We start from the raw sequence: 15,530 nt of genomic DNA on the forward strand, positions 1-15,530 counted from the left end.
TATTGTAAAAACAAATCATTTTGACCTTTTTCTGTGTTAAACTGTCATGTTGTTCAAAGTGCCGTATTAATACCACACTAATAATTAAAGGCAAGAGACTTACAAGATGCAGCACACAAAGCACATCTAGGCCACAGAAGACCATCCACAGAAGAAGCAGATCGGTGTTGAAAATAAACGATCCCGGTGTGAAACAGGGAAGAGATATGAGGCTTACTAATAAAAAATTATAACATAAAAAAATTAAGACAGTGTCCCGCTACGCATGAATATTTAACTAAACTAAACCCCGGTAGACACTGGTGGTTTGTCTTCAGAAGATAATAACAGTAAAAGCTGAGGGGTAAGGCGAGCACAACCAAGTCAAGCAAAACTGGAGAAAGCAACCAGGACATGCGCGGGCTAATTTGACAGTGCTTCAAAGAGTCGGTGGCGTACTGAAGTATTGCCCTGAGATACAGAGGCAAGGGTTCCTGCTGATGTAATGACAGCCAACAGGTATGAGTCGCAGAGTCCTCTTATCACCACGGAGGAGTGACAAAATAAAACATTTCCCTGGCAGCTCCAGTAATAACCCAGCAATGCACCGTATCGAGAGAGAGCGAGAGAGAGAGAAACAGCAAGAGAGAGAGAGAGCGCAAGAAAGAGCGAGAGAGAGAGAGAGAGAGAGAGAGAGCGAGAGAAAGTGAGAGAGAGCGAGTGATAGAGATAGAGAGAGAGAGAGAGAGAGAGAGGTAGAAAGAGAGAGATAGAGAGAGAGAGATAGAGGGAGAGAGAGAAAGAGAGAGAGGGCATTCAGGGACATTGTTGACATGTTGTTGACAGGTCCGTTGGGGGGGAGAGTGGTGTTATGGGTAGCGTTGTCGGGGGAGCACTGAGTTACCAAATGGATGACCTGTTAGAATTCGCCCATGGGGAGGGTAGCTTTAAGGAAACCAGTGAAACAAGCAAATAAATGAGAAAACAGGTCGATATGGAGCTACGGGGAGATCACGCCAACCACATCCTACACTTCCACGAAGGAAAGCACACAACAGAGTGCTTTTCAAACAACTTCAACTAAAACAACAGCAGGGTGGCGGACATTAGGGTTCTTCCACTTGGTGATATGGGTGCTGTGTGGCACCGCAATCGTTTGTGTGTGTGTATGTGGTGTGTGTGCGTGCGTGTGTGTGTGTGTGTGTGTCTGTGTGTGTGCATGCATGTGAATATGTGTGTGTGAGTGTGTGTTTGTGTGTGTGTGTGTGCATATGTGTGTGTGCATGCATGTGTGTGTGTGTGCATGCATGTGTGTGTGTGTGTGTATTTGTGTGTGTGTGCGTGCCCATGTGCATTTGCATGTGTGTGTGTGTGTGTGCGTGTGCGTGTGTGTGCGTGTTTGCAACGACTGAAGCCTGGCACTACACCGCACATTTTGCAACCATGGCAACGCGGAGCAGGAGGTCCTGTCGATGAAGATGCAGTGGTGTCCAGAGGGGACAGGGTTGGAGGGGGGTTGGAGGGGGGTTGGAGGGAGGAGGGTTGAAGGGAGTGGGGTTGGGGTTGTGTGTGGAGGGTATAGGGAGGGTACTGGTAGCCATAGGCAGGTCATGCATTTAGCATCAGAAGGCAACAATAATCCACTGTTGATGCAACAGCAGTCGGAAAACCCTACGCTGATGTAGGGTTGGCCCGCAGCATGTCTGTATCTCGATCGCCGCGGTAACAGAGGGTAGGGCAAGGGCCGAGGCAGGGTTCACAGCAGGAAGCCTTTCTTCATTTGTTTTTTATCGGCTTCTGCACAGGGCCCTCGGGAGCGAGACAGACAATCCAAATTCGCTGCTTGCTGGCCCTTCTTTATCTGCTGAGCGTCAGAGTGAGCTCCGTGTGATTTGTGCAGCAAAGTCCCGAAACCCAGAAAAGGGAGATCTGTTAGACTGCTAAAGACTGCTATAAAGCCTGGGTTCAACCTTTCTTTTCACTGCTACGTTTTGGGAGTGACCACACTCGGGGCGCGTTAACTGTCGTGTGTGGACACTCCAAGATCACTCACATCCCAAAGTGGTCTGGGTCGCTTTCTGATTGGGCTCAGTTCAGTTTAGACCAGAGGTCTTCAACAGGGGGTCCGGGGAGGTACTGCAGGGGGGTCGCGAAAGTTTTGGTTGATCAGACATTTTTTTTATATTCCCCCCGCATTTTTTTCCACAAATTGAAATGAAAAAAATTAAAAATACACATTAACATGAATCCAACACACTAGCCACGATTACATGGACGCTTTTGATCCGATTTCTAATCAGAATAGATCTATTCCTATCATGCTATCCGAATGTACTATATATATGGCATTTACAAAAGTGGTAAGCGTACGTTCGTACGTACGTACGGTCTCTTGCGCACACCTGACACATCTGGACCGGCTGCGACATTTTTATGCATTTGATTTTAATGAAAGCCCAGCAGGAGAGAGCTTTTCTCTGCCTGCTCCTTCAATTACGAAGGACAGCACAGCAACGTCAGTTTCTCGTCCGGTCTTTATATCTACCCCCTCCTCCGCCGCAAACAATACGTATTTGGATGAGAGTGCACAGCCAAGACTGTTGGGAGAGAGAGAGAGTGCTGTTATGTTAGGGATAATGTACAGAACACCGGTCATTATCGGGAAAATAAGCGATCAGCAGAGAAATAGTCCGCCAAAGACATTGACGTCGCTTAGCAACCGGACACGCTGGGGTTGATAAGTTACCGGACTTCTCCCGGAGTGATAAGAAAGACACTAACAAACATCACCTATTTTCTTTCCACATTTATGTTTTAAAAATGTCAATTTGAATCTTTTTATGCATGATTACATGCAACTGACAGACATTGTTGATCTTGGCAGGTATCAGTTTATCACGTTATGTTATGTTTATGAATGGCAGTGGCATGGCCACCCTACTCACTGTACGTTGCACATGTTTAAAATGAAAACATGAATACATGAACCTGGGTATTATTTGAATACCTTAGTATTGAATGCAAAATAAAAAGGTACATTTATACATGGCACTATAGGACCAGTTTAAGATAAAACACAATTTTATACAATATATAAGTAGGGGGTCCCCGCTCCATCCCTCCATCAGTTTGGGGGTCCTTGGCCTGGAAAACGCTGAAGACCCCTGGTTTAGACACAATCTGAACACGATCAGATCACATAGCCATTATAGCAGCTAATACCATGTGTGTGTGTTATGCGTGTTTACGTGTTTGTGTGTGTTTGTGTGTGTGTGTGTGTGTATGCGTCGGTGTGGGTGTTCATGTGTGTGTGTGTGTGTGTGTGTGTGTGTGTGGTGTGTGTGTGCATTTTTTTGTGTGTCTGTGTCTCTGTGTGTGTGTTTGTGATTGTATGTATGTTTGCTGGATGTTTTTGCGTGTGTGTGTGTGTGTGTGTGTGTGTGTGTGTGTGTGTGTGTGTGTGTGTGTGTGTGTGTGTGAATGTGTATGTGTGGCTGTATGTGTGGAGGTTCTGTGTGTGTGTGTGTGTGTGTGTGTGTTTGTAATTGTGTGTATGTTTGCTGGATGTTTTCTTATGCATGTTTGTGTGTGCCGGTGTGTGTGTGTGTGTGTGTGTGTGTGTGGGTGTGTATGTGTGTTTACTGTGTGTGTGTGTGTGTGTGTGTAGGTGTGTTTACTGTGTGTGTGTGTGTGTGTGTGTGTGCGTTTGTGTTTGTGCATGTATGTGTGTTTGTGTGTCTGTGTGTGTGTGCTGTGTGTGCCTAAAAGAGATGGAGCTTAAACAGCCCTTTGGCATTAGAGTCAGGCAGGAATCAATGTTCTCCTAAATCATTCAGCAGGTGATTCATCATTCCGACCTCATCGCCTTCCTGAATTCACAACAACATAATGACTTAGTTACTGATACAGAGTCAAACCATCAGGTTAAGTGTTCTTCAGCATAAACTGAATACTGAAGAAGAGCTGAAAACAGCATGAATACTGTCCCTGTTTGGACGTTCAGAAGAAATTGGCCTTTTTCCAAGACATCTGCTTAAATCACTGTACGACCATGGCGTGTAGAATATCGCGTCAGGGTCATGTCATATGTCATGGCATGTCATAGACCCTGTGGCCTGTTTAACTTTAACATCCATGATTCTAATTGTGCCTGCTAACGTCATGGTGATAATAGCCTGCACAGAGTCTGCACAGGTAATTCTAGCAGTCGCTAACCTCTGCGGTTCGCCCTGGAAATAGCCCTGCACACCCTTGCTGCTGCTGCTGGCCCACATACACGGCAGCAGCCTCTCCCGAGACGTCGTGAGCTGCCTCTGCAACCTCGGCCTCTATCCAGGCGAGGCGGTAGCTTAACCCTGCCGTGATTTTGAAAGCAGTAGTATAAACAGGAGATATTTCAAATTTTGGACGTTTAGTGTTGGTGTGTTTGTGTTGAATTTGACTTAACGCCTCCACTAAAACTTTACTGCAGCCTGAAGCCAGCGGAACTGAGGCGGGAAGGTAATTATTGCAATCTTGAATCCTACTAAAACATAATGTGGCTGAGTCATATTCATCTGCACAGGTGATGCTTAAAATCAGGCTTGACTCATACTTTGTACCAAGGAAAGTTTGAATGAAAACAACCTGGATCGTTAAGGCTAGATAAAGGCTTTTTAATGAGGGGGATTTACAATGACACACACACACGCAACTTTTGTTTGCACCTGACTGGACAGAATCTGTTTGTGATGTCCTTGACCTCTCTGCTCCTTCTTGTGTTTCATTCACACAAGGGAGGGGGGTGGGAGGGGTTGGCAAACAACAGAGGCCCCACCCGTTGCTTGTTGTTGATATTTGTACTGTATTGGCTGATAGAAACACGGTTGATGAGTCAACAGGGGCCAAGTCCCAACGGGTCCCAGTCAACGTCTCCCACCTCACCACTATGTTGGTGGAGATGTCACAGGAGTCAGAGACCCACGCTGCTGCTGTGTTTAATCAAGGACCCTCTCTCTCTCTCTCTCTCTCTCTCTCTCTCTCTCCCGCTCTCTTTCACTCTCTCGCTCCCTCTCCCCCTCTCTCTCTCTCTCTCTCCCTCTCTCTCTCCCGCTCTCTCTCACTCGCTCCCTCTCTCTCTCTCTCTCTCCCTCTCTCTCTCTCCCGCTCTCTCTCACTCTCGCTCCCTCTCTCTCTCTCCCGCTCTCTCTCACTCTCTCCCTCTCCCTCGCTCTCTCGCTCGCTCCAGTATCAGCCAGAGCTGTTAAGAATAGCAAATTAAAGGCTGTATTCCCAATTGTCTCATGCTGAAGGAATAAGGAAACACATACACCATAGCAGCAGTAAAAGAATTTGGCTGTCTCAAAAAACTCGAATTAGCAGTTTTATGTTCTCCGAAAACATCTTGTAGAAAACCACTTGGAATATGTAACAACCTCACTTCCATGCAAATATGACAACTTCTCTCTGATTGTTACCAAACACTGAGGAGAAATTATAACACAAACAACTTGAACGATCACTGTAATGAACTCAATATTCCGATCGTTCTTCCTGCCAAACGACATTGATGGAACAATTAAACAATATGGCGTCTTGAAACTGTACACCAAAGTTCACGATTGGCCATGGCCCCTCCAAAAGTCATGGTCTCCCATCTCCTGAGACGAAAGCCAATTTCACGCTCCACCACGGCCCAGGGGGACCTCAGAGCCGCGGGGACCTCAAGGTGACCACTGGCCAGCTGCAGCCAGGGGCCTTACTACAGCCAGGGTGTTAGCTCCAGCCTGGGTTTACTACAGCCAGGGTGTTAGCTACAGCCTGGGTGTTAGCTCAAGACTTGGTGTTAGCTTTAGCCTGGGTGTTTGCTCCAGACTGGGTGTTAGCTACAGCCTATGTGTTAGCTCCAGACTGCTTGACAGTGTTAAGTCCAGCCTGGGTGTTATTATGTGTTCCAGATGCCTCGGACACCATCCTTCCGAGTTGCACTTTTAGTGTATCCGTTCGTCTTTGAGATTGTGTCATGTCATTGACTAGTCATTGTTATTGTTACTTGTATTGTTACTATTGCTACATTAGCATCTTTAGTAAACCAGCTTGAAAACAATCAACACAACTTTACATTGTATCACAGCAAGAACATGCAATGCATAAATTGGTGACTGGAATAAAGTAGCAATGTAATCAAGCGTGTAAAGAGCATTTAAAATCGACATTAAAATGACTTACGTGGTACAAATACAAAGAAAATACATCTCTTTACGGGCACAGACATTTTGGTTTTTGTTTGCCTCCCTGAACTCGGTGTAGGCCTACTCTCAGAATCCAAGAGGGACCAACCTCTGCCTCTGTGAAATGCCGCATGAACGCTGGGAGATTTCCCCACTTGCAACTCGAAAGGACGGTGTACGAGGCATCTGGAACACACCATTAGCTCCAACCTTGGTGTTAGCTCCGGCCTGGGCGTTAGCTCCAGCCTGGGTGACTGCATTAGCTACAGACAGGGTGTTAGCTTCAGCTAGGCTGTGACAGGACATCCTGAGATACAGACAGACAGCAGAAGGGTCACTGATAGCAGAGCATTGCACACTGGTACTCACACCTAACCCTAACCCTATTTTAGAATGGTTTTATTATTAATATTGTTGCATTTATTTTGCCAATGCACATAATGCTTCCTGATGTGACACGTTAATAATTCAACCAAGCATGGAGCTTTAATTGCTTACGCGTTTCAAATAAATGTTCAGAGGACCTGTATAGACTGCACAGCAAATAGGGACAAGCATTCCCTCATATGCAAAGCTTTAATCTGGGAACATAAATATTTTTTTCTGCAACCTATTCATTCTGGGACAGAAATTGAAACCATTTATATAATGACCTATGTCTGTGACCGTGCTATTATATTGTTGTCTTATTATTATGACTATGTGAAATAACATATATTGACGCTGTTATGGAGTTCAGCCCATAGTTGTCTCCACACCGAATTTAAAAGCTAGTGAATAAAACACACAAAGAGATGTAGCATATACAGTATGTTATTGCAGCAAAGTTACAGTCTACACTTGAGTTTGAACTCTGCTTCAGCACCTCGGACAGCTCCAATAACAAACCCAGGCGGTCAATGCAAAACAAAACCATTTAAGACACAATTCGGTCTGAAAGTAATATTGATCAATATCTGAAAGAAAACCGGGCCAAATACTCGAAAGTGCGATATCCAAACACCTTTGCAAAGCTCATAACTCAATAGTCTCACGAGCATCCATCAATGCTGTGATTCAGCGAAAATCCAACGCTTCCTAACTTTCTTCTAAGGAGTTCATACTCACGAATTATGTATGACTGTAGGATAGGCCTACGGTATCGCTGAAGAACTTTCCATTTTGACATAAGTTTTAAAAAAAATAAGGAAGAAACCGGGATGGTTTTGATAAAAGCAAGATGGTCTTACAGCCTCGTCCTCACTCCTCTTCTTCCGGAACGGCACGTGAACCCGAGCCTCCACGAGGACCGGCTCGCGGGGCTTCCCGCCGTTATCCTCGTCCGTTACCTGCCCCCCCAGGAGGCGGCTGGCTTCGGGCGGAAGGTGCGGGAAGGAATTGTTCGTGTTGATTTTCCCCGAAAATCTCTGATACAACGAAGCCATAGTAGGTTCAAATAAAATAAAAACAATGAAAAAAAAATCACCAACAACAACTACAGCATGTCCAAGCGGGAAAAAACACCGCTCGATTCTGATTAGTCGGGTATAGCCGGTTGTTTTTCTACGCGCTTTGATCGTAAACCGATGAGCGATGACCGCCAATTCCAATTGGATAAAGAGGCAGGAGAAGCAGTGGACACGCCTCTTCGGTGGCAATATATGAATGGTCTCAGCTCAGATACAATAAAAAGGGGTTGATTGCGATCCTCCTCTTCCTCCCCGGATTTCTTGTAACGTTGTTCGGACCCGGTCCACAATGCGCCGGGCTGTAGGTGTCAATAGTTGCTCAGGTTCCCCTCTTCGCAGTCGCAGCACGTTCTGCTCCTTTTCAGTCCCCTCCGATTCGTCCTGACAGTGAGATAGCAGACTGAGCTATACCAGCTCCACAATCAGATATCCGATGGAGACCTATGATGATTTTGCCGAAAAACACAAAGAGCACGAGATAGTGTCTCGCCGACAGTCAGGTGGGTCCCGGCTCGCGTTGTCGTGGCGCGTGTGCAGTGTGAAGGACGCGGGAAGCCCCTGGCGCGCTCTCTGCAGACGCGTGCTGCATGTGAAGTGACCGGGGAGATATCGAGAGACCCGGCAATGACAATACTGCCTTGACTCCTTTGTAGCTATTGCATATTATACTTGCCACAACGTTGTCATTGTGCGTCACGTATCTGTATTAAGGGTTGCACAAAGTCGTTACATATGCATGCACATGGGTATTGGAAGAAAAAAAATGTCCAAACGTGGGTTTGTGGGATCAGGACGGATCTTTGGTGCCTCTTTGTGGCGCTTTGAGTTAGAGCAGTCTGCTGGCCAGGAGGACGGGCTACCTCAGGCCATGGACGACATGACCTCAAGTCGAACTGAATGGATTGTAGTAGCCTACGCTGGTTGGAATGCTTCGTTTCTTACTTTAACAGAACTGTGTACCAGGACACAAAAGAGAGTCCTTCAAAATCCTGAATAGCCCTTATTTCAAATTAACCTTTTTTTCCAAACCCTTGCCTCTAACTTCTTGTGAAAGTACATATTGTGAATCGGATAGAATGGATTTCATCCTTAAACACTGTTTTATCTACTTAAATCAAGATAGGAATAAAGATGCTTATGCTGACCTGACCAGTACGTTGGTATTTCCAAAGGCATTTCACATTAAACTGTAATTCATCTGAAAAACCTGACATCCAAGCAAAAGCTATGGTTATTTTGGGCTGGGAGGGGGTCGCTGATGAGAGAGTTTTACATGCTCTTTAGTCACTTGAGCCGAACACATGTAGGTCATGGCGCTCTCAAAACGGTCACCCCACACTAGGGACATCGTTTCTGGGCAATCGCCCATTTTCTCCTTGGTTAAATATATTTTTGGAAATTAATAGTGTGGTCTGACTTTTTTGGTCTGACTGACTTTTCCCCAATTACACCTCCCCATCGTCCTGCAAGAATGTGGAAAAACTGCAGCAACGGCAGAATTTAAACAGGACTATACCCAACTGCACTTGTGTGCTTCAAAAATCCATTCATCTTGAGCGTGAGTTGGCTCAAGCCATAAATGACTCGCCGGAGGGCGATCTTGAATTAGGAATGGGACCTCATCCACAGGATATGGATGTAGAATGCAAAAAAGTAGCGATCACAACCGGGTTCATCATTCAATAAAGGGCTGTGGAACATTTATAAGGACCCCACCTGAGCTATAGCCAGAGGCTGGTCGTAGTTTCACTTTTCTCTTTAGGCTGCTCCTGTTTTTGGATTTCTGTCTGTCGCTTTGTTCTTTACAAGTTCACTTTGTACACCTGAGAGAGGGAACTGCTTTGCAGTAGAAATTATAGACCATTGAAGGTTTTTATTAACAGAGAAATAAAGAAAGGAGGAGCATATATCTTAGTATATTATATCTATATATACACATATTAATTGATATATACATATACACATAGATTTATGCTTATATATACAGTATATAATGCATGTAAGTTCATGTCTCGTCTTCATTTTGCATTTATATCTTAATTTTCCGCTGTAAATGACCTGGTCCCTGTCATCACTGCATATTCAGCGAGGTGTTGGGGGGACTTATATAAACGCTTGAGACTTCCTTCTACCCTTGGGAAACAGGTTAACAGCCTCCCTTCCCCCCTGGCCCTCCCTAGTGTCTCTCTGATGGATGTCTTGCAATCTCTCTCACCTTGTTGGAAAGCCATTTCTGAAGCCACTGACTGCCTTAACTCTCCCTGAGGAGTACGCTACGTAGTGCTAAGGGCTACGTGGCGCTAAGGGCTACGTGGCGCTAAGGGCTACGTGGCGCTAAGGGCTACGTGGCGCTAAGGGCTGCGTGGCGCTAAGGGCTGCTCCCTGCCGTACCCCTATCGCCGGCCCACAGAGAACCACTTAAACCACCTGAACTAACATGCTACAATTCTGTCCCGCTCGCAAAGCCTTCACCCCCCCAACAAAAAATAAAATACATAGGATACGATTTATAGCATGGCAGCAAGATATGGGAAGAATCGGAGAGGAGAAAACTGTGTTTTCCCCAAAAGTTATGGTGGAGCAGAACGTTAAAAAACGAATTCCCACACCCACTTCACATGCAGCGCACGTCTGAGAAGAGAGTGCCACAATTATACAAAGGTTTATCGTTATGGTTCTTGGTGGCCAGATGGTGTCTCTTGATCCGTCATAGCTGCTCCAGTTCCTTTTGTCTGATTGTTAGACTCACTTTGAAGTGATTTTGGTTAAAGTGACCTCGGTTTCATGCACGATGCCTAAAATGTGACCGGAAATCTGACTTCTGAGGAAAATTTGAATTTCATGACATTCTTCTGACAATGTAGTGTTTGTCAGTGGCTTTGGACAAAAGTGACCTCTGTTTAAGGTTTGATGCCTTAAATATGGCCGTGACTCTGACATCTAAGGATCATTTGAATGTCATGAAGACTCTGTGCCCATGTCTACACTATATCCATTGGCAGCTCCTGTTGGTGTGGCATCTCCCTGTAAGATAAATGGTGAAATGGTCGCTGACCGACATTACAGGGTCGTTTCGCTGCCATATAAGACCGAGATGACATGCCTTCCACTGCACTTCCTACATAGAAATGTTTCAATCTGAAACAGCCCCGCACAATCCATGGTAGAGTTCATATCTCTGGTGCATTAGCACTCAATAGTCAGCGCAATATATTGTTCACCAGAACCAAAGGGTGAAAGCAAGTAAAATCATTACAAATATGTGACGCAACTTCAGCCCTATGTGGGAAAGTTATATCGAAATGCACTCATGATTAAGTTCAAGCAAAGCAATTCATGTCCAGAATCATGAATAATCAATAGCCATTAAATCCAACGCTGTCAAGAGCCAGGCCGGCAGAAGCAGACCGGCGCTCTTAAAAGGTTTTACCATGCAGATTCTTTGACGCCATCTTGACCTCCCCCATGTTGGCATCTCTCATATAGCTTCTTCAATACTAACGCACACACACACCGAGATATTGAACCAGTATTTCAAGTAAAATGGAAACGCTACCAGTCAGAGCTCCCCAATGGGGCCCCCCCAGTCTTGTGTGCACGGGCCCGTGACAAAATGACACCTGTATTAATTCAGCGGTATACACAAGCAGATCAATCCGCTCCAGGTACGGGCGCAGTAAAAAAAGTAATCTAAAAAAAGTAAAAAAAAAAGTAAAAAAAGTAATCTAATTTCCTCCGAACATCCGTCAAACGGGTGCTTCCGAACTACATGCTGTGTAAATATATAATATAATGAGTTATATATCGTGCAAGTCAAACGCTTGGCTTCGTTCTTCCTATTTGGCCGACAATAATGACTTTGGTTGAATTCCGGAATAATGGTATTCATTCATTAGTTTCACGAATAAATCTGCATTGAACACCTGATGTGTGACAGACATGACGTCTTAACTCTCAACCATGCCGAAAAATAGAGGAGGACGTAAGGGAAGGAGGAAATAAATGTGTCTTCTTTCATAGACATCCCCCAAGCCTCAAAAGGGTAGAAACAACTCCCTCTGTCAATGTTTATCAAACTTCAATTATACACAGTGGAGGCCTGAGTTAATAGGATTGTATATTGAAATGCATCCATATCCTTGAATCACATCCCCACACTACATTACAGCTCTTGGCTCATTGCATGCCTTGTAGCGCTGTGGAATTCAGTTACAACACGCCGTGAGTCAAAGCACTTTATCACTGTCCAAACCGCACCAGTCTCTCGTCTGCACACATAACTTCAGTGGTTAAGCACTGATTCCCAAATACATGGTAGCGGAACACATACTATACACACACACGCACACGATATACTCATATATAGACCCTATGGACCAAAAATGCTAACATTTGCAGGGCACTAATGCAAATGCTTTAGAACATCCATCTGATCAACTAGTTTGACCCAAAAACCGACTTGTGACTCAGAGAGCTAAAGTCTAATTCCTACTTACCCTTTAGCATTCAAACACAGCCCTGAATCTCTGAGCGGGGGGATTTTAAAACTGGAGAAAAAAAGGCAATTGCCTGTTGGTGGTATATGATATCTCGAAGGGCGCTGAACCTTTTCAGAGCCTTACAGGGCGGAGGGGAAAGCTATGCAGTGGGTGAAAAATTGAAACGGGGGAGCAGATAAGTCGCTGAGGAAATGAAGTTTAAAGCGGGCTGAACGCGCTACAATGTGACTATAAGGTTAAAGTAGAGCAGCAGCCGCCTACAGCCGCCTACACTGGCTGTTTCACTACACAGACATGAGGAAATAGAAAAGAGAGGGAGAAAGAGAGAGAGAGAGAGAGAGAGAGAGAGAGAGAGAGAGAGAGAGAGAGAGAGAGAGAGTGATAGGGAGTTAGACAGACATTTTGAGAAAGGGAGAGTGGGATAGAAAGAGAGAGATAGAGAGAGGGAGAAAGGGCATTAGAGAATAACAAATTAAACGAAGAAAAATGGTAAACAAACCAACCCTGTTTGACTAAAATACATTTGTTTGAGTGAGAGAGTGAGTATTTGAGTATGTGTGCTTCTTGCATGATTATGTGTTTGAAGATGTACGAAGAGAATGAGTGATCAAGAGAGTGAAACAGAGAGCAAAAGATACACAGACAGACAGACAGAGAGGAAGATTGATCTAATGATTGCTTGTTCGATTGATTGTTTGATTGATTGATAGATTGATAGATAGATCAATGGATGGGATAGACTGATAGATAGACAGACAGATAGAGATACAGACAGATTGACTTCACTTAGAGGAGACACAAGAAAATTAAGTACACCGACCCCAAGTACCCCAAGTACCTCAATTCCCATTCCAAAGATCTCGGCGAGCAATAATCCCACCAAACTGTTTCATTATGCTAAGTTGCCCTACAGTTTATTTGTTGCATTCAATAACATACACACTTTCGTTTAGCACCTTAAAGGTTGCTGTACCCATTTGTTTGAATTAAAGCCATTCATTGATGTGGGTCTGCTACCTTAGTGTTATGATTTACTATAGCCTGACAATGTTTCAATGAATAATGAGCTCGTTGTTGCTTTTGATAATAATAGTTAAGTATATTCTGAAATTCCCCCGGGGACAAGGATGGATGAATGCTGCGCTGTGAGACAACCTTGCAATGGAATTACACAGTCAGTGCATAGCATGCCCTCTTTTACATTCCAGCCCAGACTCTCTTATGAGAATTGATCGGCTGGTGTAAATGAAAAACGTGTTATTATCAGGGAAGAGATGCAGAGTTCCGTCATAGCTGAAAGTGTTTTCCATTAGTGGATCTTGATAAAACTCTCTGTTGTTGACAATCTCTTAATGCATAACACTCCGTAGCAGGGTAAATGAAAATCCCTGATGCGCTTGCCACAACGTTCACAATCAAATGTTAATAAGTCATTCGTTTGAATCGTTTTGCTCTGAAAGCGAGAGACCTTGCAAATCCACTCTCCTACTAGTCTCGTCACGTAAGATTTCCAAGAGGTTGGCCCCGGTGATGTAAAGACGTGAGGTGGCAATGTGAATCAACAGGCACTGCAACGAGGCAGGTGAGCTGAATCAACAGCACAGCACGCAATTAACCCCCCCCCAACATAACCTTTGCAAATCCATTTTGAAAACGGGTGAAAAGAAAATCATCATCAATCATCAACAGAAGCAAAAATACCGAGAGATGCTCTGTTTTTCCATGCCTGTGCAGTCAGTGACTGCCACAAAAAAAGCAGGCAGTCTCTTTTCAGAGGAATCCAAAGGAGAGATTTACCCATAAACACAGACGTGCACCCCCGCCCCCTCCCTTCCTGCAGACCGTGCCAGGCATGCTAAAAAGAGGGCCCTTACCCTTGTGCAAGAGGCGCTGGTGTCAATCTTCAGCTGGGTGGCAATAAAGACAGACATGGTGGAGAGTCTGACTGTCTTACCTCTCTCTCTCTCGCTCTCTCTCTCTCTCTCTCTCTCTCTCTCTCTCTCTCTCTCTCTCTCTCTCTCTCTCTCTCTCCCTCTCTCTCCTTCTTCCTCTCTTGTCTTGGCGGTGGCGTTGGCTTGGCGGTGGCTGGCGACTCGTCTCTCCCGCCTGAACTTGGGGGTGCAGCTGGAGCCGTCTGAGCACTCCCCCGCAGGAAGGGGCGGCTGTGACCCAGGGGTCCAGGAAGCGTGGCCAGAATTTTCTCTAACCTCCCGCTCTTCCTCTCCCCCCCTCCCTCCTCCTCCTCTAATCCCCCTTACCCTCCCCTCCTCCCTCCTCCTCCCCCTCCTCCTCCCTCCTCCCCCTCCTCCCCCCTTGTCCTTCTCCGCCCTCGTCGTCATCCTCGCTGTCCTCCTCCGGCTCCTACTCCCTCTCCTTCCTCTCCCCCTCCCAATTCCCCTCCCTCTTCCGCCCTCTCTTCCTCCACCCTTTCTTCCATGTTCCTCTACTTCTCCTCTCCTCCTACTTCTCTTCCTCTACCCTTTCTTACTCCCCCTCGCCTCCCCCTCTCCTTCTCCTTCTTCTCCGCCACGGGCAAATCAATCTCACGGATATTGCCTCCTCCACTAGTGGGGGGAGAGGGGGAAGGGAGGGGAGATGGGAGAGAGGAGAGGGGAGAGGTGAGAGGAGACGGAAAGGGGGGAGGAGAGAAAAGAGGGGAGAGGGGGGAGAGGGGAGAGGAGAGGGGGGAGAGGAGAGAGGAGAGGGGGATGGGAGAGGAGAGAGGGGGGAGAGGAGAGAGGGGATGGGAGGAAGAGGAGAGAGAGAGAGGGGGGAGAGGAGAGGGAGAGGGAAAGGGGGAGGAGAGAGGAAAGGGGAGAGGGGGGAGAGACACGAGGGGAGAGGAGAGAGGGAGAGGGAAAGGGGGAGGAGAGAAAAGAGGGAGAGGGGGGGAGAGACAGAAGGGAGAGGGGAGAGGGGAACGAGAGGGGGGAGAGGGGGATGGGGAGAGGAGAGAGGGGAGAGGAGAGAGGAGAGGGGGCAGGCGAGGGGAGAGAGTGGGGAGGGGAGAAGGGAGAGGGGCGAGCTGTGGGGAGATGGGGGGGTTTTGGAAGAGGGCGGGGCGAGGGAGAAAGGGAGAGGGAGGAGAGGAGAGAGGGCGAGGGGAGGGGTGGTGGCAGACGGGTTGCGCGGGGTAGGATCTAAATCCCGCTCCTCAGAGCGTTCCAAATGCTACTTGTCTCTCTGCGCCTCACACTCGCCCACCCTCCCTCTCTCCCTCTCTCTCTCTCTCTCCCTCCCTCTCTCCCCCCCCTCGCTCACACACCTTACTCTCTTCCCGTTGAGGTATTTCATGCTCACTTGCTCGACTGCTCGCGTGCCGTTCTCTAACTGTTTGAGCTTCAGCCTGCCAAAAACTACTCTACCAAGGACCTTTCCACGGGAATGGGTGTGGG

The 15,530-nt window shown here is 46.4% G+C and overlaps 1 protein-coding gene across 1 annotated transcript in view; it reads right to left on the reverse strand.

Annotated features, from left to right (window-relative positions):
- The window catches only part of LOC132462706 (dipeptidyl aminopeptidase-like protein 6), a 67,195-nt gene extending 58,818 nt beyond the window's left edge, over positions 1 to 8,377 (reverse strand). The window contains exon 1 of the mRNA XM_060058405.1: positions 7,418 to 8,377. Within this exon, the coding sequence (XP_059914388.1) occupies positions 7,418 to 7,612 (195 nt within the window). The 5' untranslated portion in view covers positions 7,613 to 8,377. The remainder of the gene's footprint in view (positions 1 to 7,417) is intronic.
- Positions 8,378 to 15,530: the final 7,153 nt, after the last annotated feature.

This window comes from Gadus macrocephalus, chromosome 8 (genome assembly GCF_031168955.1).
Source record: "Gadus macrocephalus chromosome 8, ASM3116895v1".
Classification (NCBI taxonomy): domain Eukaryota; kingdom Metazoa; phylum Chordata; class Actinopteri; order Gadiformes; family Gadidae; genus Gadus; species Gadus macrocephalus.